At 39.6% G+C, this 27,543-nt stretch overlaps 1 protein-coding gene across 1 annotated transcript in view; it reads left to right on the plus strand.

The window, feature by feature from the left end:
- Window positions 1-3,998, plus strand: part of glra4a (glycine receptor, alpha 4a) — a 55,251-nt gene extending 51,253 nt beyond the window's left edge. Inside the window, exon 9 of the mRNA XM_008276150.1 lies at window positions 3,705-3,998. Coding sequence (XP_008274372.1) covers window positions 3,705-3,998 — 294 coding nt within the window. The remainder of the gene's footprint in view (window positions 1-3,704) is intronic.
- Window positions 3,999-27,543: the final 23,545 nt, after the last annotated feature.

The raw sequence follows: 27,543 nt of genomic DNA on the forward strand, positions 1-27,543 counted from the left end.
GCCGGGCAGTGTTGAGTCGTTACGGAAAGCCAATGACATCCCCGGTAACAACTCAACCTACAGGAATCTGAATCAGCACTGCAGCGCCTGTGCCAGGGTAAAAAAAAAAAAAAAAGAACCCTGTGTCAACCCTGACCTTCCAACCCAATTTTTGTCCAAGCCTCCAGCCTCCCAAATTGATTGTGTTGTGCAACTTTCACCTCAAACATGAATTTATTCTGGCCTCTCTCCCTCAACCAAACCCACGTTGTGCTGATCTCACCCCGACTCTATAGTCTCCCTCTGACCTTCTGCTCCTCTATACCAATGTTGTTAACTTGGAGTTCTTGTCCTTCATTTTCCCCCAATGTGTGACCTGTTTTAAGGTTAATTTAAATTCAGCATACATTTCTTTCTTCCTCTAGTTCCTCTCCTCGTCATCAAAATTTTAACCTGCTTTGTACGCTCCCAAAGTTTTGGCATTTACTTAGACAGCACAGTGTGTGTTCTATCTAGTTGTCTAATTTTAATCGGAAGAATAGCAACTTGGGAAATACCTCTATTTACTTTCTTGCTTTTGTTGAATAAGAATATTGCTCTTACGTGTGTACATATGAAGCTATACCTAGTTGCTGGTTCGCTTCACATATCATAGCATAGCTAGCTTGGCTTTATTCATAAAGTAAGAAAATCCCACAAAGCACCTCTGAAGCTCCCCAATTAACTGATTATATTACTTTTCTTTTGGGTGTGTCGATTAGACAAAGTGGAAAAACTAAAGCTCTGGGTGTTTTGTTTTGGGTTTTTTTTGCTACTGTAACATTTTTTTCTCACTGTGGGATGATTTTTAGTACCTGTATGGAAACAGCACAACCATGACTACAAATAGAGAGATCTCAAATGTGCTTTGTGCCGTAGGACACAGTTATAATGCAATGTATCATTTAAAAAAAAAAAAAGAAAGAAAAGAAAAAAGAAGGAAAAGAAAGCTCATTTCGTTTAATTATTTTACAAAAACCCTGAAATCAATGTTTAGGACATTTTTCCAAGTGCCTCAGATACTACCAATACTGATAAAAAAACATTGACTCAACATACTATAGATATTTTATGACTTCCATACTTGTACTCATGTATACTCGGCTCTGCTTTGTCTGATCTTAGCTGAAAAGTCCCTTAATTTTTCCCTGACAATTTTTTTTACAATAAGACATGTAGATTAATATGATTCTGATGAAATATCAATATTTTTAGCATACATTTTGATCATTTTCCAAAAGGAAGTCCATGTCGAACATAACTAGTTTAAAATTCAGTGATTGTTTCTGCTTTTACAGCTTGTAGCTCTCATAAACCGTGTGATGCAGAGCTCTCCATTTACCAAACAGATGTGAGAGTGGTATCAATCTTATCAAGCTGTCAGTCCCTGAACAAGCATAGCTCCCAAAATGTCAAACGCTCTAATGATCTTTAGTTACACCTAAACATAAACACTCAAATGACTGGATTATGCTGCAGGTGTCAGCTGTTTTTACTGAGCTTGGAAAATCCAGTTTTACTCACTGTGCAACCTGCAACCTGGAATAACATGAACAATCTAAAGCTTGACTCATTTTATCTTTAGGGCATTTCTGGTATTTCATTTTGTCTTACTTTACCGCTTGTTTTAGTCTGATCCGATCCTTTTTTTTTTTTTTTTTTTTAACTTAAATGCTATAATTATACTAAATGTTTAAACATGACTCACTTATAGTAAACCTTCTTCTTATGTGTGCCGGCATCTGTTATTTTCTTCTTCAGCTATATTGTGAATAAGGCCTCCATACCTCAGTGTTTTCTGAGTTTAAATAAAGGTTGACATTGTCACCGACTAAAGACAACCATTTTCACTACAGCTTTATCCTCCAAAGAGCACAATGTGATAATCAGAGCAGGTTCAACTGATCTTATGGCAACAAATCAAAGTGTGTAGCTGCTGCTGAGGGCACGGAGCAGAAACGATGAGCACCTATTATCTTTAGAGAAACGCACCATTAGACTTTCGCACATGATGTACTGTATCGTTTAAGAAAAAGTAGGGGGGATAATTAAGCTGCGCCAGAAGAGCTACAACTCCCTATCCTACTGTTGTACGCCGCAATTTGTCACTGGGGCAACGGATAGCTAGTAATCGTAAAGTTATTCACATCCAGGCGACTGTGAGAAGGAGGAAGTTTGCAGTAAATTAAGTTAGCAGCTGCCTTCAGCTAAACCTGTGAAGGTCCAAGCAAAGGGCAGCTGGCAGAGATCAGAGGGAGGGAAAGTGTTTTTAAGGACTAAATGAATACACTCTGCAAGCGAAGTTTAACAGTATGAGACAGGTGGAGACAGGTGGGAAATACATAAGTAGCACTAGATGTGTGACAGGAGCTGTTGGTGCCTCTCTGCCAAGTCTGTCCAGCGCCGCGATGCGAAGGTCGGCAGAGAACCAGAGAGCTGCCAGGGTCAGCAAGAGAGAAACAGAGAGAGGCGGGATGCAGGGATCAGAGCTTTCAGGGCCCTTCACACCGACTACTAATCATCCAATTTAGATCCCACATCTTCACTTTCCGCTGCTAAAGTGAATCTCTCAAAGTGTCAGAGGGCTGTCAGAGTTAAGCTGCATGTCTATTAATATTCTCCTCAAAGGGCGGGAGCTGTGTCTCATTCACTGTAAAGAAAAAAAAAAGAAAAAAAAAGTGCAGCGCCATTCATCAAAGCATAATGCCGAGTGGAGGCTTTTTTTTTTTTTTTGGTGAGATCATGACTTTATTAATATTTTGAACCGTTTTATTAACATTTTGAAAGGTCTATCATTACGCAACTTTGAGAGGGGCTGCAAAGGAGAGATGGAGGTTAATTTTTTGATTAACTTTCAGAATGACAAATTTTCTTTTTCCTCCTAATGAAGATGCCCTCTGATACCCCATTTTAGTGTTATAGGAACTTTAAAAAAGCTAGACTGATTAAAGAAAATTTACATAAAAGGTAATAGCTGCTCAAGCACCCTTCAAGTTCCTCTTATCACACATCTGTTTTTCTGAAAAAGATATACCTGCTGAACCCATAAGGTCATTGAACAACACTTAACCTGTGCATTTCCATAATCCTGAAAGACTCTCGTAACCAGACTGGATGCAAAAATGTGGCTGTACTGTAAAAAGCAGAAGCGATTATGTTTAATAATTACATCATATTTGTCTATATTGGCATCCATTTGTATTATTTTCTATTTTACAACAAAATACGTTCATTAGTATTTTTTTTGTCTTTTACAGTAGCAAGGATCTTTTTCATTTCTGCCTGCCTGGGTTAGCTGCACCTGGAGAAATAGTTTTTTGATGCTTTTTGGACCTTTAGGGGAGTGTGAGGACTTCTGAAATGTGGTCACAACTTTATGGGTTTTCTAAATATCTTTCATAGTTTATGGGAAACAGGTGCTTACCGAAATTTAACGGTCATATGTGAGAAGTACAAACTGACAAATCAACTAAAAGATTCATTCTCAAAGTCAAACTTTTCCAGGGTGGCTTTTGCCTGCTCTTCGTGCGGGTGTTCTCACTCTGTTGCACTCTGGTGCCCTTTCGTGCCGCTACACCCCAAACGCATTTGGGAATCATCCAGCGAGCGGAAATGTAAAAAGCTGTATGCTAATTACTGTTGACAGCAAGAAGCCAATCTGTTTGTCCCTGTGCTTCGCTCCACAGGAGGAGGAACTGGTGAGGGAGAGCCGCGGTTTTTACTTCCGGGGTTACGGACTGGGTCATTGCCTGCAGACCAAGGATGGCACCGCCGTGGAGGGGGCCACCGTCTTCACCCCCCCGCCGCCACCAGTCACCATGTACGACGGAGAAGTACTTCACAAGCGCTTCGTGGATCGAGCCAAACGCATCGACACCATATCCAGAGCCGTGTTCCCCCTGAGCTTTCTCATATTCAACATCTTCTACTGGGTCACCTATAAAGTGCTGCGACACGAGGACATCCATGCAAATTTGTAAAAAAAACGCTCTCTGCCGACCCCAGATGTTACATTTTGGTTTCTTTTTTCTTTTTTCTCTCAGAACCAAAACTGCCTGTCAGATCTACATTACAATGAGGAAACGTGTCAAGAGGCATTTCTGCCTCTCAGAACCGCTGATAAAAATAAAAAAAAAAAATAAAAAAAACTTTGTGCTCAGGTGCGTCTTCAGGATCTCAGATGAGGAGTGATTAAGAGGAAAGACTAGGTTAAGCTGCGTGGATTCAGGCTGGTGTTGTTTGTGATTGCCCTCTCGTATCTGTCTTGGTTTGACTCGCCTGGATTACAACAAAGACAAAACACTGCTGGTACTCGTGGGTTCATGACCTTTGATTCAGATGATGGAGCTCAGTGAAGTCGATCCTGGCTGAATGAGACATACTGACTTGAATTTTGACACTACGCAGCTTTGAATGAATGTTTTTGAAAAATAAAATAAAAAAAGATCATGGTTTTTTACAACTTTAGATTATTAAATGGGTGCATATGGCTGTGGGGGAGGGGGGGAGGAGTGGGTCTTTGATATTTATGAATATTCAATAGGTGATGATGACTCAATTTAGGTATGTGTAACAAGAGATTATATATATATAAAACAGTGTATAAAAGTGTATATAAACAAAGCTGTTCATTAAACTGCACAAAGCACAAATATGTATTTCCTTTTGTCTAAATTTAAATAAATTGTTATTCTGCCAGGAAACAAGAAATGATTTTTGCTTCTCTTTAACCTGAATATTCAGCTGATTGCTTTGAAAATAGATGCGCTCAGAGATGCTTGTTCAAGTGCATAAGAAATGCGGTCACCGAATAACTGCATCGCACACAATTACTTTCCTATTTCACTTCTTTAATAACTCCCATCAGCTCAGAAATCCCTAGAGGGAAGAAAACCTAAAAGCAAAAGTGGAAATCAAATTCTACAATAATAGAAATTGTAAATGTTGCAGATGTAAAATAGCTAATCAGTTCACATACGCACTTCTGGGTCTTTATAAAGCTATTTGATAGTGGCCGCAGTTGTTAGCTCTGAAAATATACACTTGCATAATAAATCTTGGAAAAACTTGCAGGGGGGAAAAAAATAATAAAAAAAAATTGCATAAGAGCTGCCATTTCTTTCCCAGTCTCAGGAGTGGCTTTGAAGGTGTGGAAATGCAGGGATGCGGTGGAGGGGGAGCATCGCCAGTGAGGGAGGACGAATGGGTTTTTTAATGGGAAATCAGAGGGTTGTTTTATCAACTAATGAGTTTGAAAAGGGCTTGGTGTTCCACTGCTAATGACAATGAATTCAGAGAGGCAGCTGGAGCCTACTGTCCCTTTGTCGGCAATCCTAATCAACTCCTCTGTATTGTACGGTTCCCCTGGTAATGAAAAAGAGTGTGTGGGAATCTGTAAGTGTATATATGTGTGTGTTTTCATGCTTTCCTTTGTTTCTACTTTATTATCTCGTTGTTCTTAGACTGATACAGAATTTCAAACTTTATCACACTTTGTACATATATAATTTTTTTTTGTTGATTGTCTTTTTTTCCAAATGTAAAAGTTGGTTTCATTTACATCTTGGCAGCATAGATACAGCCAAAAACAAGAGGATCCTGCTCATTGCTTCAGACAGCTGAAGGACAAAGTAGCTTGACACATTCGCTGAAGTCCTCCATACTTGCCCCCTGACAGCTTAAGTAGATTTCTAAAACAGAAAGTAAGGGCAAGCAAATGTCAAAAATATTGGCTGTTTCATGTCACTGGCATTTCTTTCCCCATCCTTTAATCCCCAACTCTTCAGGCCTTCAGTTCTACAATTTGGGAAATATGCTTATTTGCTTTCTTGCCTGGAGTTAGTGAAGACTATCTGTATCCCTCTAAGGTCTGGTTCTGTCTCTATCTAAAGGTAAACAAAGATACCTACTAGCAAGTGGAAGGCTCACCAGTTTACACTTTACATCTCATTTGTTTGATCCATATAAAAAAACAAAGGGAAGAAGCAATACATTGTGGTTAGTGCAGATTATGTTTGATGTCCAGCAACCACTTGGTGTCTTTGCACCACTGTGAGGATTTTCTCACCTCTGGACAGAGCAAAGGACGCAGCTTCCCATGTCTCCACTGGCTTTATAAAAAGACTGACAGACCCTCTGTGATGGCGCCTATAAGTTTCCCTAAACAGCAGCTTTGAAGCTCTGTGTGTTGGCTCCAACGGTTCACATCTTGGCAGTGATTGATTTCTCTTAACTCCAAAAATGTGCAAAGAGGTAGAGCATGAGTGGAGCTGAGGTGGGCCATGCAAACATGTCTGGACCTTCCTGTGGTGGTGCCCACCGTTGGTTCAAACAATTGAGATAAATAAAAGTCCACCCCCAGTGCAGTTAACATCGAATGGGAAATTACTTGTAGAGACCAAAACTGTTTTTCACACCGTTCTGTAAACTTGTTAATTTCTGCTGTAAAGCTGAACATTTTAACATGAGGGTCTATGGTGACTGGCTTACTTTTGGACCTTTATTTTATCAGCCCAAGAGATGTCGCTCGCTGGCTTCCAGTCTTAAGGCCAATTCCTGCTTTACATGTCCACAAGGGTACATGTGACTTAACTGTCGTTATCCACCCAAATCCATGGGGGTCCATGCAGACCGTCAACACTACAAATGTATCGACTGCACATGTGCCAAGAATGCAAGCAGTGCTTAAAACAAGTATTTGGTATGAAGAGAGACTGCACAAGGAGCTTCTTGGCCTTCCACAACTTTATAATTCATGATTAACAGAGCTGTGATTAAATTAGTCACTTTGGAGGTCTTTGATTTGTACATGCTTTTTCCATTAACAGAGGACAGAGGGAAGTTCTAATTTCTCCAGAAATTCTGTGTTATGTCCAATCAATGTAGTGGGCACACCTCAGGAATAATCACAATCACACGAAACATGTGTTACAGCCAACCTTTCACAATTGTCCCGTGTGGTTTTTTGGGGGGGTTTTTTGTGTTTGACAGTAGGAGGAATAAGACTACCTGTGCAGACCTATTGCAATAAGAACACAAACCTTTCTGCTTTCTGCTTACTGGTCTGTGGACATGGAAGCATGAAGTAGCCATAAAAGCTAAACTAAGTTAGCCAGCAGTTGGCTGTTGCCTTCAAATTGAACAACAGACATGTGATCTTGTTATTTTACTCACAGTAGCCTGAGATGTGAGGACAGGTAGGCAGTCGCAGAGCAGATTGCTCACCAGTGAGCATTTCATAAAAGCCAGTGCACAAAAGAATCCTTCAGGATCACAATAAACCATTACCAAACTTAAACAGTCACCATTATTACATTCTCCCTATAGGCTTCAGCATTGGTTTTAAAACATATGTTCACCCTCTCGTCCCACAATCCATGTCATCCACACAGTCATCATGACATCAGCCATTGAACAGGTAATTCAAATTCATGATCCTTGACCACGTAGGCTTGTAATATTAAACAAAGACCACTGCTATCACCACACAAAAAACTATTATCAATACAATGACAAAAACAGAAAATCCAGGGCACTCGAACTGAGGTAACAATGGACACCGCACTCAGAAAGCTGCTATTAGAAGGTTAACAACAGACGTGATGTGGCAACGTGGGCAGTTTGTGTGGACAGTTGTGAGCGAGAGAGAAAGAGTGTATTTATGCTTGCTTACTTTGTTTGAAGATGAGGCGTCTATCCTTCTCAACAAAGACGTTAGTGTCAGCATCATAAAACTCATCTGTCTGGGCCTTCACTTTTATGAGTCTCTCATTCTCAATCGATATGAAAGCCAGAGATGAAAGTCTTCCTTACTACATCCCATTTGTGATTGTAGGTCTTTATGTGTTTCAACACACAAAAAAAATGACCTTCTGCTGACCTTGCAGTAGCTAAAACAGCCAACACCAGTTTCAGGAATTTGATGCTTCCAAAACAGGCTGATAAAGATCCTTTTCATTGTCCTTGAGCACATGTGAACTATATAATCCAATAAGGTTAGCCTTTAGCCTGACTAAATCAAAGTGCTTGCAATATTTAGCACCTACTATTCAATTTTGCATCATCAAAGCTCACTTTTTACAGACTTTAAGAAACTTTTTGCAGTCAAGGATGTTGTAGGCTGCTGACAAAGTTCATACATAAAAAAGGCTTAAAAAATGCATCACACAACCGTTGCTGGCTGCTAAAGGCTTTCACAATGTCACTGAAACAAACGGAACAGAATCCTATGTTCATTACTGTGGTGTGGAGATTACAGAACAATGCATCTGCTCTGGTGAAAACCGATTTCAATAAAGCATGCAGAAGCTTAAGACGGCCATAAATTGAATCCAGAGGCCATAGTTAGTGCCTCTCCATCCTATTCATCTGGGCTTTGTAGGATACGGTTGAGCGCCTCACGAAGCTCTGCACGGGTAGAACACCATGGTCTGAACAAGCCTTGTGTTTGAGTTCTGATCTGGTAGCGACTGTAAATTGGTGCGTTTCATACACTTGCTAAAAGAAGCATCAAGGCTTTCCACATTCTTAAACTTAATATTCTGAATACAGAAGTTCATCAAAGGTTCACAGATCCATTGGTATCTCATAAACAAAAGATCAAACTTAATCCCTCAACAATGACCAAAAATGTGTCCCGAAAACAAAAGCCGTATCCTCACCTTTAACAATTACCCTCCACTCAATGGAAGTCGGTCATGATATTGTTCTGATACTGATGAGGGGGAAAGAAAAAAAAATCACAATAAGAAGCTTTTCTAAATCCACAAACCCTGACTTACACACACTCTCTCACACACACTCTCTCACACACACTCCCTCACACACACTCCCTCACACACACACACACGGCCCCATGGTTTTGGCACATTACGCTTCATCGCTTCTTGCAGAAAACAGCGTGTCACCTCAGAATGTGCATTATTTTTTGAGGACAAGCAAAGACTAATGGATTCCAATAACACAACATCTTTACTCTGCTGACCAGATTTGCACGCTAACTTTCATTACCGCACAACATCCCAAGAGTGCCATGACTTCAGTAAACACACCCCCACAGCTCTTAACCCATCTCCTGTCACAAGGGGGCAAAAAGAAGACCACAGCTATCAACCTGCCCGATTTATAAATTAATCCCAAACAGAAGGATGGGCCCAAATGAGAACATTAAAAATTCATTGTTCAAACTGACTCTGAAGGCCTCCAGTGCCGTGTTGTGTGTAGGTGCCCATTTGAAGTTCCTCCTCTAAGGGATGCTTTATGCTGATAAATGACACACATATGTTTAAGCCACGTGATTGTGTATAAGTAAGCATACAATGAGCACGCGACAAAAAGAATGTGCATTTGATGGAGCGGCTGGTCACCATGACCAAAGCATGCCCTTGCTGTCTCCCCCTCGGGGGTAATCAACATGCTTTCCCCCCTCCCCATTTCAGCTGAATGTCAATGGTGTCAGAGCTAGAACTGATGTGCGAGCTTTAAAGAGAGCAGCCTAAGACCTGCAATCAATACTGCTGTCCCTTACAGCACCAGCTTCTTACCCTTTCACTGACATAAAAAACAGAAACACATACACAAAAAATAAGGCTCCCATGAGTGGGGTGCTCATAATTTTACAACAGCAGTCAGCGATTCGTTATACGAGCCGTTATCTTTGACCTGTTGGTTCGTTTCGTCTTATACAGCTCTCTGATCAATCTATAGATTTTTTTATTATTATTTTATTATAATTTTTGCCCTGAACCAATTTCTATCATGACAACATTCAGGAGTCTTTACAAAATATTTCAACAATCAGAAAAGTTGCATATTTAAAATTTAGCTGAATACCCAGAACTGATAAGAATAGGTAAAAAAAAAAAAAAACAATACAAAAACAATAAAAAATCGAAGTTAAAACTCATGCATCAGATCAATAGATTCAAACATGAAATCTAAGAAAAACAGCCCTGCATTTCTAGGAAACTGTGCAGCCCATTAGACGACTGCTGGGTGAAGAAATAGCAGCTAAGGGGGAAATTTCAGCGTCTTTTGACAGTGATGCATTAATGAAACAATGCTACTCATGTCACCTTTAAATATATGAGTGTAAACAGAGGAAACTGCTTGCTCCTCACAACACTGTGGATGCAAGCCTTGTGAATGTCACCCAGTGCGTGGAAAGAGACATCCTTGCTCTGTAAATAAACCTTTTTATTTTTTCTCCTCCTGTGAGACTACTTGAGACTTCACTGCTGTGTGGGCGGTGCAAAGGTTTAATGCAAATGTCCTGTCGATCCAATGCTAAATGATCTGATTCCACAGTGCTGTGATGTGTATGTAGTCGTGTTTCTTTGGTTTTCAGCTGGGTTTTTATACCCAACAATACTCCCTAATTGGACAGTGTTATCTAATTTTCTACTTGCTGTGTGCACAACGGTATGCCTGTATTTTACTTAAAGCTGCCTGGTAAATTTTTAAGATTTTGCTTTTGTTTCCATCTATCTGCAGTAAAGTTTGCACACACATGAGCCCTCGCTTCAACAAATTTACCCCTGCCTAAAAAAGGATTAGAGTTTATTATAGAAGCTGGTGATAAATTAACACCGAATTGAAAACTTTTAAACCATCTGTGAAAGTTCTGTATTTGTTGCGTAAAACGTCCAGTTCTTAACATACACAGTGCTTCTGTATTTCTCTGTTCTAAACTGATCTGAGCTCCTGCAAGTCTGCCAGACTTCTCCAGGGAATTGGATTGAAACATAAAATGCATGGTTAAGTTCAGCAGTTTAATCTTATGCAAGATGTAGGAGGAACGTATCCAAATCTGGAACCATTAACCTGCTTTCAGTCTGTTTAACCTCATATTCCACCACCGAATCTGACATGAAAGACACATACAGTTAACTCATTGATAATGTTTTAGGCTGATAAACACATTTCTCGCTTGTGTGGATCTGAATCTGTGGTTACTGAATGCTGCATCAAATAGTAATGAGGCCTAATGTAAAGCAAAATGAGTCTTTTTCTCTTCCAAAGTGCTGTGGATCCAAACCCCTGATAAGTGCACGATAAGGAAAAGCCACATTCCTGAAGCTGAGTGTGCTCGGTTGAGACAGATGTAAGAAAGGAGTGGACATGATGTTTCCGTCAACAAACATTTCTGCTGTTCTTCTTGCGCTCTTACAGCAGCAGTTCAAAATAAAGCACGAGATTTATTCACTGCATTCGAGCTCCGCTGGCATTTTTACATATACCAATACACCTCTGACAGACAACCTTTTAACATCAGCCAGATAACCGAGGCAAAGGCAAATGTAGGCAAACACGTGAAGCTGAGAGGAGCTGACAAGTCCACCCTCTTTGCATGAGTCAAGAAGGTTGATGCAGCATTGATGCACCAGCAGCTGGATTTTTCAAAGACCGTCAGATAGACATCCAGGCAAGTTACCTTGGTGGGACTTAAATCATATCTTAGAATACTTGCTATAAATATATTCTTTCCTTTTTATGCGGTCTCAATAATGGAGTTACGATACTTCTTCAAAACGCATGCTTTCAAGTACACAGCAGGAAAAACCTACACTTCAAGCAGTGCTGAAAAACTCATCCTTGTGTATACTTGCACAGAAAATCCTATGTGGATTCATTTCCACTAATCCCTCGCGGTGCTTCTACATTTCTGTAATTCCAACATCTGAGAGAAGCCCCACAGCTGGGAAGACTGGAGCTCAGGGTTTACATGGATAATGGTTATGGACGTATACGAGCACCGTATCTTCTTTGTGTGCTAACAGGAGAAACAAGGACTAAGTCCCTTCCCAGTTGCTCTATAGAGAGAATAGGCACCAGTCAAAATTACGTCAACCCCCCTTTGCTTTCTAAGATCTTCTTCAATTCATGGGGAGAGCTTAGCAGAAGATTGAATTACGTATAACAGCAGTTCTTCACACAAGACACCAAAATTGCAATTGCTTTCATGTAGTGCAGCGTAGCCTGCGGAATATAAGTCAACTGTGCAAGGCCTCGAATCTAGATAGGGCCCCTTGTTAGCCGTTACAACAAACACGGGTTCTTTGTTTTCTCAAAATACTTCCAGCAGTTTCCATTTAAATAACTGTTTGAGGCCTACAAGGTTAAACTTGGAAAATATTTCATCAAACATTAAAAAAAAAAAAAAAAAACATGCATACATATTTGTAGGATAGCAAAAGTTTCAAGCTTTCTTTTGGGTTTGCAGTGTGCACAGGTGTGCAGCAAAAGTCCATCGCCATGATTCAAATGGTATGTTGGATGTGTGCTGCATTAAGACGAGAATGTTATCTGAGTGGAGCAGTGGACTCGAGCATGAACCAGTAATCTTTTACTGTATTTAGCTCATAATTCAGTAATTGTGCTTGAAATGGATTTTAAATGCAGGAACTTCACTTCTATAAAAATCTTTCATTCAGATATTGGTTCTTTTATATCATTAAATGATCTGATTGCTTCTTACACTGCTTCTAAAAAGCACTTCATCATTATTGTATCCTGTCTCTGTATCTTCTCCGCTTTGCACTTCATCTCATTTCTCCTCTTTGTCCAGATTAAATGCAATGAAGAATTCTGCAAGTATTTAGCCACTGACCCGAGGACTGACATTTGAGAAGGCGACAGAGCGTCTCTACCTCTTCTCCTCGCTGCTATTTAAGTAAGTCCACCTTCTTTTCTGCCCTGTCCATCAGACGCGACTGTCACTACCACTGATGCCCACGAGAGCGAGGGAGGGAGACAGTTTGAAGCCTTTTTCCTCTGCTGCTCTGACACTGATTCAGTGCTGGAGTTTGGCTTCGAGAGGGGAGCCAGGAGGGAAAATAATTATTTCCCCGAGAGACGAAGCGTGTATGTTCACATGTGCGTGGCCATGCACGTGAAGTTACGATAGTTAAATGTCTGTCTGGCTTTTTATCAAAAAGAAAGGGAAATAAGGGGCAAAAGAGACAAACGTGGTCTGAGGAAGGACCATGGCTTCCATCACTTTTCCATGTGTGACTCATATTCACAGTCAGTCGAGCACCAGAGACTTTGACACTTTGATTGTGTTTGGTAATGTTTCTGACTCATTATTTTTGTAGACAGGCATACGAGCAGCATGCATACACAGAAACGCTGGTTTGATGTCACTTTTCAATTAGTTGTGGGGATTACTTTTTACAGTCATGCTGCCATTTCTGTGAAAATATTTTTATCACAAGAAACAGAAAAGAAAAAACCCTCCTGGAGGCCTCCTTCTCCTGAGGACATTTATGAAGTAACTGTGAGGATCTTGGGAACTTGGATGATGCAACTCTACAGTTCAACTCAAAGCCACTCTTACTTCTGAGTTCACTCTGTCTTAGTGAAGCATAATGTTATAAAAATAAAATAAAAAAATAAAAAAAACAGTAGCCAAAAGGCTGCAAATGCAGTTCAACACCATTTCAACGTATTTTTGTTCTAGAGTTCCTCTCAAAACGGCTCCATGTGTTTTAAAAGCTTGGATTTATCTGTGCCTGCTAAAGTCTCAAAATGCATACACTGTGGCTAGATTGCATTTACACACCCAGTTTGGATGTTGTTGTACCATTAGGGGTTATCGACACACATCATTCCCACACGTACAGGCAGGCAGGGACCTCCTCCACCTTTTAGTAGGCTCAGGAGGACATTATCACCCATGTGATGGCAGTGTAGCTGCAATTTAGTACTTACAAAGCGGCACAAAAGGCCATATTCTGAGTCTGGAAAAGGATGGAAGAGGTATAAGTCAGTGGACTTTCACCAAGGAGACAGAAATTTTGTTTTATTTTTTTTAATCGGTCTCATTTTGTCCTTTGATAAAACTACTAGGTTTTGAAAAAGATTGTGGTTTGTGATAAAATACACCCTGTTGCTAGGTTTACCAGATCCGCTACAAACCTCCATTTTAACTTGCATGATGCAGAACAACAATCTGACGTCGAAGCTGCAGCATGGTGGTGCTCATTTTTCTGTCCTTTCCTGTTTCCACACCTTGGGGGTTTTAAACCGATTATGTGACTCATCTGAAGAAGACATGAGGAGTGTAAAAGTAGATGTCTACTACTCACCAGAAATGTCCAGCACGTCATCTGTCATTTATAAAAACCTACCTTTTCAGCTGGTGTTGGTCAACCTTGTGGCCTCCATCATGCAGAAAGGCAACAGCGAGTTCACATTTTTTAATGATGCCATCTTCTCTGAAGTCTGTAGGTGCACCTGTAATCCTCTGGAATTCAGGAAATGTAGCTTGATCTTGGGGAATCCAATGTCTCACTTGGAAGAAAACCATCAGAAAACCAATCTGAAGATGTATTCAAATTTCCAGAGGAATTTTCTCTTGGGCCCCGTTTTTTTGTTTCACTTAGCAAAAGCCTTCTGATCGTACATAAGATTCCTTTTGGTTTCCAGTCTTCTTCCCTGTTCGATACGCCCTCATCAACCTACTGAGTAGCTCTCTGTATCACCAGGAACAATCATGGTCATGATCCTCAGGTGGAAACTTCTTCTTTCTTCTTCTGTTTTGGGTTTCATTGGCAGTTGGGAAGCAGCTTATAGGTACATTACTGCCACCTGCTGGATTGGATAGGGTGACCATATTTTGATTAGCGAAAACCAGGACACTCGACCCGGCAATGGGAGACTCACATGATACTTGAAGTTTACTCAAAGATGCCTTATAATTTCAATACATTTCAAGTGTGCCTCCTCTGTATGGACAGAAAATAGTTACAGTCACTTTATAAAAAGCAACCAGGACGGCCAGGACAGGACGTGAAAACAAGACGACTGGTCACCCTAGGACTGGAGTATGAGGGAGTGGACAGGCACAAAAACACTACATTATAGATCCTATTCCCGTCTTCTCTAAGTCTTTTATCAAAACACCAAGCAATTTCCATATGGTTCTTCCAATCTTCCGATGTTAAAGTTTTTCTTCCTCATTGTATCTGTTGCACTCAAGCAATACATGTTTGAATGTTCCTGGTTGACTGCAGTGTGCACACAGCCCAGTTGGGTGCTTTTTTATTCTGCAGAGTTTATGTCTGAGCCGTGCATGTCCTAACCTCAGGCGAGTTATGACTATTTGTTTCCTCCAGTTCTGCCCTGTAAATCCCACCAGCATGACTTTCCCCCTCTTCTCATTTCTCAGTTTGTACATCCTCCTTTGCCTTCCTCACCTTCTCTCCTCACGTCCTCACCCCTCCCACCTGAGATGCCAGAGGAGGAGGTAAAGAACGAGGAGCGAGAGGAGTCGAGGCAACAGGCGTTTAATGAAATGACACATTCTTGCTTCGGAGCTGTCGTTTAAAAACATCAATTAAATGTAACACGCGGCACAGCTACATCATCTGTCCGTTGTTTTTTTTACAGCTTGTTTTATGATCTCTGTCAGATGAGCAGAACTGTGTTCATGGTAACTTACAGTATAAATTCAAGTGATACAGTGGCAAAATGTGACCAGCATATACAGCGTCAAACATTTTTATTTTATTATATAACACACAAGCAGTGAAGTACAAAAAAGACGTGACACACAAAAGAGTGCAGTACTCATAAAAAGAGACGTGTACTATCAATGTATGATATGTAGGCTACACACATTTGTCTGTTCTGCTCCTGTCATGTTTGTATATTTCAACTGTATGTTGTACTTCTTTATACAACACAGAATTGGTCATAGTTCTGTCAGTTCTCGTCTCTCCTCAAGATGTGAGATGAGATGAATTTCTGGTTGAATTTTTTATTACCAGATGTCGGCTTGTGTTCTGTTTAGTTCTGTTTCTGTTCAGATTAGAAGGAGTCAGCATGTCGGCTAATAGACCATCCCTCAACAGACCCGGCTCAGTTTTCCTCTGAATGTTTCGCACTTGTTTCTCTTCCTTTTTGCACTAAAACTCTGAGCTCAGATTAGGGACATGCATCTGCTCTGTAGCCAGCAAGAACAGTGCATGCACTGTGAAAGAAAAGAAAAGAAAAGAAAAGAAAAGAGAAGAAAGAGTTTGAGCAGTTTTTAATTGTGATATTTTTAACATTTTTTTTGGTTATTTCACTGATTTTTCTGTTTTGTTAGATTACAGATAATTTAAAAAATTGAATTAATTTACATGCTAACCCTAAATAAAACTAAAACATAAAAACAGGCCATACTTGTACATAATGTCAAAAATAGTGATTCCTTTTTCTCAACATTTGACCATAAAATTACATTATTTTATTGTATTTAAATCAGTAAAAAATATAATTATTTTTGCAGATATTTGCCATTGTCTGGAGGGAATATAATGTATGTTAAGGACAGAAAAAACAGTAAATCATTAAATTACAGATACTATCTGGCAAAATTGCCATCATCAATCATTGTTATTACTTTACATGTTGACTGTAAAAAAAAAAACAAAAAAAACAGTTGTACTATATAAAATCAGCTTTAAAAATATTATTATTTTACAGATATTTTCACCGTTTTAACAGTTTTTGAACATTAAAGTATTCCATTCCATCATTTTAAAAGTATGTTTTCTGGCAACATTTTTATCAGATTTTATCTTTATGTATCTTAATAAATATCCATATTTTATCCATCCATTCAACCACCAGCTATACACCGCTTAATCCTCACTAGGGTCGCAAGGGGGCTGCAGTCTATCCCAGCCAACTTAGGGAAAAAGCAGGGGACACCCTGGACAGGTCACCATTCTATCACAGGGCCACACTTAGAGACAGGCAACCAAGCACACTCACATTCACACCTACAGACAATTGAGAATCACCAATTAACCTCAGCATGCTTTTGGACTGTGTGGGAGGAAGCTGGAGAACCCAGAGAGAACCCACGCTGAACCGGTGACCTTCTTGCTGCGAGGCAACAGTGCTACAAACTGCGCCACCTTGCAGCCCAAGCCACAGTTTCCCAATATGAAATATGATGCTTTGAGATATCTTTCATTCCTTGTTTATCTGACTATATGCATGAACATTTTCCAAAAGGAACTGTGTGGCTACACTATTTCATGTGATATTATTCAAACTTTGAACCCTTGGAATGCTTTTTTTTTTTTTTTCACCAAAACACTGCTTAAACTACAAACAACAAATGCAATATATATATATATAAATATGTTTAATGGAAGCAAGCCACTGAAGCAACTTTGTCTGATTTTGATTCCCAAGCTTCTAAGTTCAAATCCAGACACAGCTATATAGCTAATATCTAAAAACAGATTTCTCCAATTTCCTCTTTGACGGTGACACAGGCTCTGACAATTCAAAAAGGTCATTTTCCTCTGTGCTAATTAAAAGTGGGGCAAAGAAAAGTCTCTTTGTTAAATATCACGTATCCCAGAGAATGCCAAAGACAGCATGATAATGAATGCTTGCGATGTCTCTTAAGGTTAGCCTTTCCATCTTCATCTGGCTTGTTTTCAGTGGCAGGTCAAAAGCAAGGCTGAGCCTGCAGGACCCCGTCAGTCTGATAATTCCTCTATTTGCAAGAAAACAGTTCAGCTTCATACAAATAAGAGATAATATCGGACATTCTTTTGTTATCTGAATTATACACCCAGATGCAGTGCACTGTTGCCAATAATTAGAAAAATGTAATTAATTTAGCAACTACATACAAACGTGTTCCCTAATCTGTCAGTGTTTTGTATTTAATGACTTTTGGGTGGTTGATAAAGAGATTTCCTTTTATGCGTACTCTTAGTTTATAGAAAAGGTTCTGCTCTAAATTGGTATCTCATCCTAAAAGGTTGGTTACAAGATAAACAGTCAGGTCCGTCTTTGAACTAAAGTCACATTGACCTGATATTATCAATTTATCAAACACTTTCTCTCTCTGTCATCTCATTTTTTTTTTTTGACTCATTTGAATTCTTGGCACTCTTTCTAAAAAGGCCTTCACTGTTTATGAGGATTTTTTTTTTTTTTTTTGGAATGAAAAAGAATAAATTTCCCAGCAAAGTACAATGGTTACTTTATGTTGTTGTCACCGTGTTGAAGTGTTAATTCACGCACACTCTGTACTTCAATGCTTTCATTGTCTTATGCTTTTAGTATGCAGAGGTGGCTACAGCGCTGGAAGTGTTTTCAGTGCTTGAGCTCCTGCAGTCATATGATTACTGTGAGAGCGGTGGTGGTCTCCCAAGCCCAGTCCGGCTGCCCTAATGTCTGATCTCACACCGTAGGTCTGCTCCCTTCCTGCTGAGGTCGATGATCTGATGCTGTTGGAGGAAACCAAAGATTATGACCTCTCTTCTTTTTCTGCCAAACGAGAGTCATGTACGTCAACCTCTTGACTCCGTTATTCTCCTCGTGCTTTGTATGCTTTACTGTATGTCCAGGAAGTTACTAAACTGATGCATCCAGGCTGTGGGAACACCACAATTAACTACAAAAAAAGGCTCATTTTGTATCTCTGTGGTTTGAAAATGGAGGTTGATGTGGCGCTTTGCCATTCAGAAGAAAGCAAAGTATTTTAATTTAGTTGTACTTTCTCACAGTGTGTGGAGACAATACTTAACTATGGTGGCAAATGACGTGCATATACACAAACGAGCTGCATATAGATGAATGTGTTGCATAAACAGAAACGTGCTGCAAAAGGAAAATGCTGCATAGACAGACGCACTGCATAAATGAAAACAAATGCAGAAAGAAAATGCTGCATGTCCAGTCACACAACGGAAGTGCCACCGCCTCTAGGGGCAGTAGTGAGCTTTTCACCTGAGAAGCAGACAACGGTGAGCGAGCGTCTTTCCAGTCATCAGTCCTCTCAAGAAACCGAAGCATCCCATGCCTTATTTCTTGACAGGAACCTTTTCATTCTTTACCTCATCCTCCAAGTCTTTTTTCACCTCCTGCAGGTCTGTTTCTCAACCCTCTCTCTCCCCCCTGTCTCTCCCCTCTCTCCACTGTCTCCCCTCAGGGCAGCACAGAGGTTCAGCGGTTAACACTGCAGCCTCACAGAGACGCCTCCACCTCCTTTGTCTGTCTGTCCGGCTGGTTGTCTCTATGTGGTGTTCGTGTTCTCCCAGTGCTTGCGTGGGTTTTCCCCGGGTGCTCCGGTTTCCTTCCACAATCCCCAAAAACACGCTGATTGGAAACTACAAATTGCCCCTCCAAAAAACTGGATTCAAATAAATACAACAAAACAAAGTCAACTCTGAACTGTTTTTGGTTTCCAAGTGTTAAGGTTGTTTGCAGGTCTTGAGGTTTGTATGATTATTACTGGACAGGATTTATATAAAGGTTGGTGTTCAATATGATAGAACTTTTTTAAGATCATCTTTTAACACTGAGAGCTGCTGCTGAGAGTCGTCCCACTGTGGTGTGTTCAACCAACAGGTGACTAATCAGTAAGTCCAGTCTACGATGTACAAAAAATGTATCACCTGATATTTCCATCATAAGTTGTCCATTTTATCATTGCTTCATTTACATCAGATTTTGCTCTCAGTTACCAGCTGGTTTTAAAGGAATAGATCTGAACTGTTCCAACTGATAACAAATGGTGGACTTCACAGCTCACTTATTTTACCAGCAAAATGTTTGAAGAGTTGATGATTCATACGTGTTTGAAGATGAAGAAGATTGATTTTCTCTATGTATTTTTAATTTTTTTTAAATAAAAATGCATATGGCATATGGTCACGTGCCCCATAAAGGATTAAAAACCTCAGCATGCACTGGAAAACCTTCCTGCTTGTGAAGTGGAAGGTTGTTTTTCATGTTTTATATTTGCCCAGTTGGTACGCCCTGCAACAAGCGACCACAGGATCTTTGGAGAGAAACAGTTTAGTGGATTGTAGCAGAGCAATGACATTTTTTTCGACATACTTAAGATGCAGCGGTGGCTTAATGGGCCATGTTTGAGCCGACCTTATCAAAGATTGTCATTTGCAGGTCCCAGACAGGATGTGAACTCCAGTCTCTTGCATGCAGCAGCACACACTGTTGTTTGCACTGACACTAAGCAATGACATTGGACCTAAAAACATACGTAATTCCCAGAATACTAGCCTAGTTTAAGCAGTCAGGACGTAGCGATTCTTCAATATTGGCAGTACTAAACCCAGTTGAGAAGGAAGGCTGTCCAGTGAATACAGACACCTCCCGGACAGGTTGAGAGGTGACCTGCCTTCAGAGGTGGCGTGCCGTCCTCAAGGTTGAGTCGTCACATCAGTTCGCTTCAACTGTCACCGCTGCTGTTGGTCCTGTGACACCTCAAGTCAGCGATAAGTGGGAAGGACGTGTTGGTGAGAATCTGCCACCGCGCCACAGTGGTCACCACAGTGTTGTCCAAGCAGCCTGAAGGACACACAAAGAAAGCAGGAACCAGCATTATGGCCGGAACGCAGCTGGATCTGTTTCATTTGTAGTTGTCAGTGGTCAAAGCTGGAGGGTCAGTCCATGTGAAGAGTTCATTTGCAAAAACTGAGAACTCCATCTTCACAAACCTTCAGAAAACCCACTTTTCCATCGTCTTAACTGAAACAATATCAGTTAAACTTAAGTTGCATCTATTTTTGTTATGTCATTTCCATGGAGTCAAATCCACTCAACTTCCCTTTGACTGAGATTATCTCAAGCAAACAACAACAACAAAAAAGTTTTCTAAAAATCTATCAAAAAAAAATAGAGTTATCTGTTTTTGCAAATGAACTTCATGTCAAATCATAACATTTTTAAAATACTTTCTGCTCAACCATCACTGGCTTGCTTGAACATTGCATATCATAAAATATGGATACTTGGAATTTTTTGATTGGTATATGACATACTTTGCCAAAATTGAAAAAAAAAACAAACAAAAAAAAAAACAGCATGTTAACCCACTTTCAGGTTATTAGTTTTTGCATTGAATATTGAAAAGCTATATTTGGACAACAATATCTCAGGAACCATTAAAAATAAAAGTCCCAATTTTCACCATTATTTCTTAACAATGTCATTGATTCAGAAAATGCTTGTACATATATTATATGATTGCAATATTGGACAAGTTTCAATGTGTGAAAAAAAAAAAAAACAGAATGTGGGTTGCAATTTAAAAAAAAAAAAAAAGATTCCCTATTGGACTCAATCATTTGGGGCAATAAATGGCTGGGTTTCCAGACACGGAAACAGAAAAAGGGAAAAGCTTTTCTCTCCTCAAGCTTCGGTTGATTCTGGTGTGAACTGTGTTTTTTCCATGTCAGTGTCCCATCACTCAGGGTTCATCTTAAGCCTTTTTATAGGGAGGAACCGCCTTGCGTTTGCAGCATCCAGACCCCTCAGGTCATCAGGAACACGTTCACCGTTTACAGAACCAAAAACAAACAAAGTGAAGCAGCATTCAGTTATAATGCACCTCATCTTTGGAACTAACTTAACCAGAGGTCTTCTAAAACTGTCAACTCATTTATATCAGGCCTGCAAACATTATTATTCACTACAGCTTTCTCAGATTAATTATCTTCATTCTTAATTATTCATTCTTGTATTTTAAATGCACTTTTATTGGCTTTAAATCATGTTTTATTTCTATCGTTTTAATATAATACTTTAATTTTAATGTCTTAATATCTTGCATTCATTCTGTGATTTTAATTTCAGTGTTCCTTTCTAAATGCATTTCTATGCCTCCCTAAAGTGCCCTGAGTTGCCTTGTGAGTGAATGGTGCTATAAAATAAACGTGCCTTGCCTTACAGGGCTCGTTACTGGCATCTGCATGTCAATTGCAAGGAAGCCAGGAGTGTCTCAAGAGGGCTTTTTGACCTGCAATAAGTAAAGAAGTGTGACAACGGTGTCAGTGCTGCGTTAAGCATCAACAGACAGCATCAAACAACAAAAGCAACAACAAGGATTTTACCGCATGCTCCTTAGTTCAGCACCTGGAAAGCACAAAACACGTCCCTATATCTGGTCAACTTTTTCCATCAAGCTGGGGAAGCTTTAAAAAGCTGACGGACTAGAATACAGCAAACCCAATGCTTCCTCTAAGTCTTGTTGCCTTGGAAACAAAGGGCCTGCTGAGGAGCTAAGAGTGAGTAATTCTGCGAGACACGGGGATGTAATTGAAGGAGAAGCAAACAGTCTATGGGGGCTGAAGCATGAAGGTGTGCACATACGAGTGTGTTTTGGTGCGCATACGTGACGCCCGATGCATATGCTGGCGCTGGAGGGAAGAGACGCCGGCGTTTGAAGGAGACGCACCAGGATCAACGCCAGCGACTCTCCCCCTCCTCACCCTGTTTTCTCTCCCAACATCATTGCTGTGAGCACTCTCTGCAGGAGCCTCAAAAATAAACATCACATCTTTCTTTGTTACCTCCGCGTTGAGCTCTGCATCGCAACACCGTTTCCGTGCAGAAAAAAACATCCGAAAATGTGAAAGACGGGCCTCAGGAGGGAACATTCAGCAGGTGATACCACACCCTTTTATTTACTGTCCACTTCCTGCTGAGTAATAGTCTGTCCAATCTAGTTACCCCGCACTACACGCACCTTATCCAATGTGTCACTGCAGGGGCTTGAAAAATGTTGTACCTACTTGCATTTTTCCATTCTCTGCCACTGTTCGTGATATATAGATATTAAATGTATAGCTGAATGTCATAAAATGTCCTTACCCGTGGCCATTTGTCAACCGTTCAACCTCATGGTGGGCGCTGAAAGCTTTTCCACCTTGTCACTGAGATTTCATCTGAAGGCAAAACACTACACATGACCAGGGTAAACATTTTAAGTCACAGATATCGCTGTGAAACTTATTTACATTAAGATAATGTGTTTTGTTTGTTTTCCAAGCTTTCAGAAATGTTCTTGCAAATGAAGTAGTACCCACTGATATACATACAGTTCCAGAAAAGCAATATAAACCTCAGATAACATTTATTTTCTTGACAAATCAAAGCTGAGGGTTTTTACACATTGAATTTTTGGATGTCTCTTTTCATCACAAGGTAAACCTGAAAAAAAAACTGTCACATATGGAGTAGGACAAAAAAGTTATTTTTAGCATGTTTTTAGAAATAAAATGTTCAGTAAGTTAGGTTGCAAATGACACATAGACACATATCTCCATAGAAAGCTTCAGAATAGAGACAGGGATAAAAAATACTACTGAAGTGGAGATCAGAGTAGGAGAAAAAAAAACATTTTAAAAAAACAGCAAAGATAAATATTGTAGTTGATACAGATAAATGAAGTGCAGTAAAACAAACACAGACTGTACATGTTTAATTTGGACAGTTTCTTTCTACAAAGTTGACCAGCATATGAAAAAAAATGTTCTAAAGAAAATGTCTTAAATGTCTCTGTTTTAAAGAAAATGTTCTTCATTTTTACATTTTACACCTTTTGTTTTTAAAAACACATATTTTTTACATTACAAAAAGTATGACAAACAACTACTCCTGGTTAAACCTGCGCTTATTATTTTTACATTCAAAATGGGTTGTAACAAGATGTATAATGTAAAAAACAAAAAAAAAAGTTGTTTCTCTAGAATTTCAATGCAGCTCTACTCTTTTAGTTTGCTTTTACAACTTTCAGTATAGTTTTCAACAGCATCCGTTTCAGAAGAACAAATAAAACAATAAACAGAAAAAATATATATATAGAGAGAGAACAAATACTGAACTTGTGTTCACTAGATGTCCAGACACACAATTGCAAATTAATATTAAAGCTGCTCTGTATCTCCTAAATGTGCAAATAGAAACCTGAGTATGGCACGTGCAATATGTGAACATTGTATTCAGATTGTTGTTCCTCAAAAGGCCCCATTGATTGCTTTACTCATGTCAAAATGTTGGTTTGTTTTGCATGAACTTTTAAGTTAAATTTCCAGTTTTCAGTAAAAAAAAAACAAATGCTGCAAGATCTAGGACTGCTGTGTCTCACCAAAAATAGAAAACTCATGAGAATAATATCCTTTTATGCCTGTTTTCTGTTTTACCAGAGAAAAAAGATGAGTGCTCTTAACTTGAGTTTTTTTTAATGTTGCAAATGAACTGTGTTGAAATGAGGCAGGTTGAAGTTACTCAAGGTGAAAATGTCTTTGCATGTCTGTTTTGTTTAATCTGTTTTAAATAATTTAATCACATTAGATGAATAATGATGCCCTGCGCTAAAACGGTCTAAAAAAAAAAAAACAGGTGAGAGTAGACCTTCTTCAAACATTAAAATTTTTTTTTTCCTGAGAGTAATAGCAGCCACAACCTTTAAGCTCTTTCTGATAATTAACGAGCTGTGAAAAGGCTTTGCTTTAACCTACCTATTCCTCATTAGCATTTAATATGAAAAGCATTAAAAAATTTTAGCATCTTCCAACACAGAAAGAGAAAAGAAAAGAGAAACTCATTCTAAGAGGTTAAAATCTCATTTGAATCCAATTATGTCTTTGCCATTTGATTCAAGTGTTGCAAAGCTTACCAGCCGAGTGTAACAGAGGTAATGAGCTAAAGCCTCCGTTTAACAGGTCTGTAAACAACGTCAGAGCGCGGGAACATGGACAAGGAATAGCAAACATGAGATCTCCTGAATGCACAGCGGTTGCGATTTTGCCTTGTTACCATGGCGATGGTGTTTACAAAATCCTGACTATGTTTTCTTGTGCATACCCTCAAAAAAAAAAAAAATCCACAAGAAGCCATATTTTCTTGCTTACACTATTTTTCTCTATTAAGGTCACAAGTGGCGTTTTGCTGTCACAAAAGATTACGTTGGTAGTTTAACTAAAGGGGAAAGAGGACTTTGCTGGCTTTTTACAAAAACCTTTTCCTGCACTCTGCATGACCAGGTGGAATAATATGACTTGATGACCTGTTCCCTTTAGGCTATTGCTTATTTCCCTCACCAAATAGAGCAATATAGCAATACATTTCAAGTGATAACACAGTAGAATGGTGTGCGTGACATTATTTGTTTTTCTTCTCAAAGCAAGGAGAATAAAAGATGTGCTCCAGGCTGCAACCTCGACCACAGAAATCAATTTGGTGGTTCATGGTAACCTGAGACATATTGAACTCCTATACTGTATAATTCCTTCAGGTAATACAAAAGCAGCTCTCAAAGAAAACACAAGCTGCATTTTTCAACCTCAAATTAAAAATTTAACACAAAGTACAGCCTCCAAAAAAAAAAAAAGAGTTAAAACTGCATTTTCAGGATCAGCAGGAGGCACTCTGCTACAAACCGGTGCACAATAAAACTTTAAGGTCTTTAGTCCAATGTACAGGTGAAGGCTTTCAAGCTGCAAACTGCTCGGTACATGGTTGATCTGCCTTATCAGAGCTGCAGGGGGCAATTTTGGCACCACAGTTTATCACTATGTGAAAAGGTCAAAACTGCATCCATTACACAGATGCAACATGCGAACCATGAAAGATGAGTTTGAACTGATACAAAGGTAGACTTCCCTCTCGCTTTACGCATGGCAAGAGGCCTTCTTTGCGTACTATCCACTGCTGCTATTGTCATCTAAAAAAAAAAAAAACTCCCTTGCAATCATAAATAACCTGCAGATGTTATTGTCTCTATAAACGAGAAAACACCCAAACAAAGGTCACTCTGTCTGGGACTTACGCAGCAAAAACTGGTCAAGTAAAACACAATGAGTGGCAGTGATGGAGGGCTAAAACACTGCTCTAAGCTATACACGCAGCAGCTGAGGAAACAGTTCTCTCTGGAAAAACAGCTTTCAACCTGATTGCTGTGTTTTCAAGTATCAATGTGTTGCTCTGTAACTACTAATGAACCCAAGTTCAACCCAAGAAGTGCTTCACTCCACAATATTTTTCTTCACCGACACCAATTAGTCACCAAGTGGGAAAAGCGTGGATTCCTCAGAATAATAAGTAATTATATTTTATACACTGGGAGGAGATGTGACGCAGACAGGCGACGGATTAAAGGGGAAAAAAAACAAAACATAAAGTGTCTTGGTAACATGTTGGGCTGCCATGTGCTGACAGAACAGCTTCAGTGCTCCTTGGCATTGATTCTCCAGGTTTCTGTGGAAGGAATGAACGTCATTCTTTCAAACGCTATTCATTGATTTTGTGTTTTAATGATGGCGACGGTGATTTGTCGAACAAGTCGGTCTAAAATCTCTCACATGTGTTCAGCTGGGTTGAGATCTAGCGACTGAAGCTACAACATATGATGCACGTAATTTCCACACTTATCAAACCATTCAGTGATCTCTTGTGGCCCCCTGGAACAGACCACTCCCATCAGGATAGTAATGTTTTATCATCGGATGAAGTTGACCATTCAGGACAACTTTGTATTGATTTGCTTCCTTCTAAAGGGACAAGAGGACCCAAGCCATCCCAGCAAAAAGCCCCTGAACTTAGGTGTAAGAGTCGAGCATCCAGCTTTTACCTTTTACATGTCAGCTGTTTGTATCTTAAAAGCATTTTCATGTAACAAATAGCCGAATCGTTGACAAGACTTGCAGCTAAATGCTTTGTCATCATGTTTAACACGACCACAGTGGCAACGCTAACATGCTGATGTTTGTCTGTGGAATGTTTAACAAGTTTACAGTCTTACTTTAGCGTATTAGGATGATAACATTTGCTTTTTTGCACTTTACACATAAGCTGACAGGAATGTCATTAGTTCTGCAGGTATTTGACGCATTAGACAATCTGAGAATCTGACCAGATGAGGAGCTTTCTGATGAGGCTTACAAATGTCATCCTGCAAGGGCAGCAAGAATTTCTTCACAAAATGTCCTAACAATTTATCAGAGTTGTCAAAATATTTCAATCAAACTCACAACTGTCAACTTGTCACTGGATTAAATGTTACGGCATTACCTGTGTCATGTAGGATACATTGTGTGGAAACACTTACAGTTTATGAAGATGGATGAACCATCTGAGACATCACAGGTTTCCTAAAAAGCAGTTTTGACTGCTAACTCCCAGCTACTCCAAAAATGAGCATGGGGGGAGCACTCAGAACTGACTCCTTAATACAATTCAAATTAGTGGCTTTTATTAAAATTCTCCTCTTGTACAGTTGTCATTAATGAGCAAATTAGCTATAGAAATTAAAACCGTTTTTGTACCAGGATGTAAACAGGTTCATTTCTGCTGTAAAGTTGGGCATTTTCACACTAGGGCCTGTAGGGATCGACTTGCTTGTGGAGCCAGCCTCAAGCGGCCACTTTGTGAGCTGCAGCTTTTAGCGTTTCCACATTGGTGTCACTATCTAGTAGCAGTCTCATTACTTCAGTCTGGACCAAAATGGTAGAGCAGCTGACAATTCCTAGAGCAAAGCCTTTAGTAGGACTCAAAATCAATCACCTCTCAATCAATACAACAATAAAACCAACATTACTCAGTGTTGGACTAAATGAGTTCATAATCATCTGGTTTGCAACTACTTAATATATTAGGTAAAGATGCCTAATCCTTACTGGAACAGCATGTTGTAGCTGGGAAACCATAAAGGTGCTTTTTTTGAGCAAAGCTGTATCTTGAGTCCTTTCACCGTCTGTTCTGACA

Source organism: Stegastes partitus, unplaced genomic scaffold (genome assembly GCF_000690725.1).
Source record: "Stegastes partitus isolate 25-593 unplaced genomic scaffold, Stegastes_partitus-1.0.2 Scaffold2, whole genome shotgun sequence".
Taxonomy (NCBI): Eukaryota; Metazoa; Chordata; class Actinopteri; family Pomacentridae; genus Stegastes; species Stegastes partitus.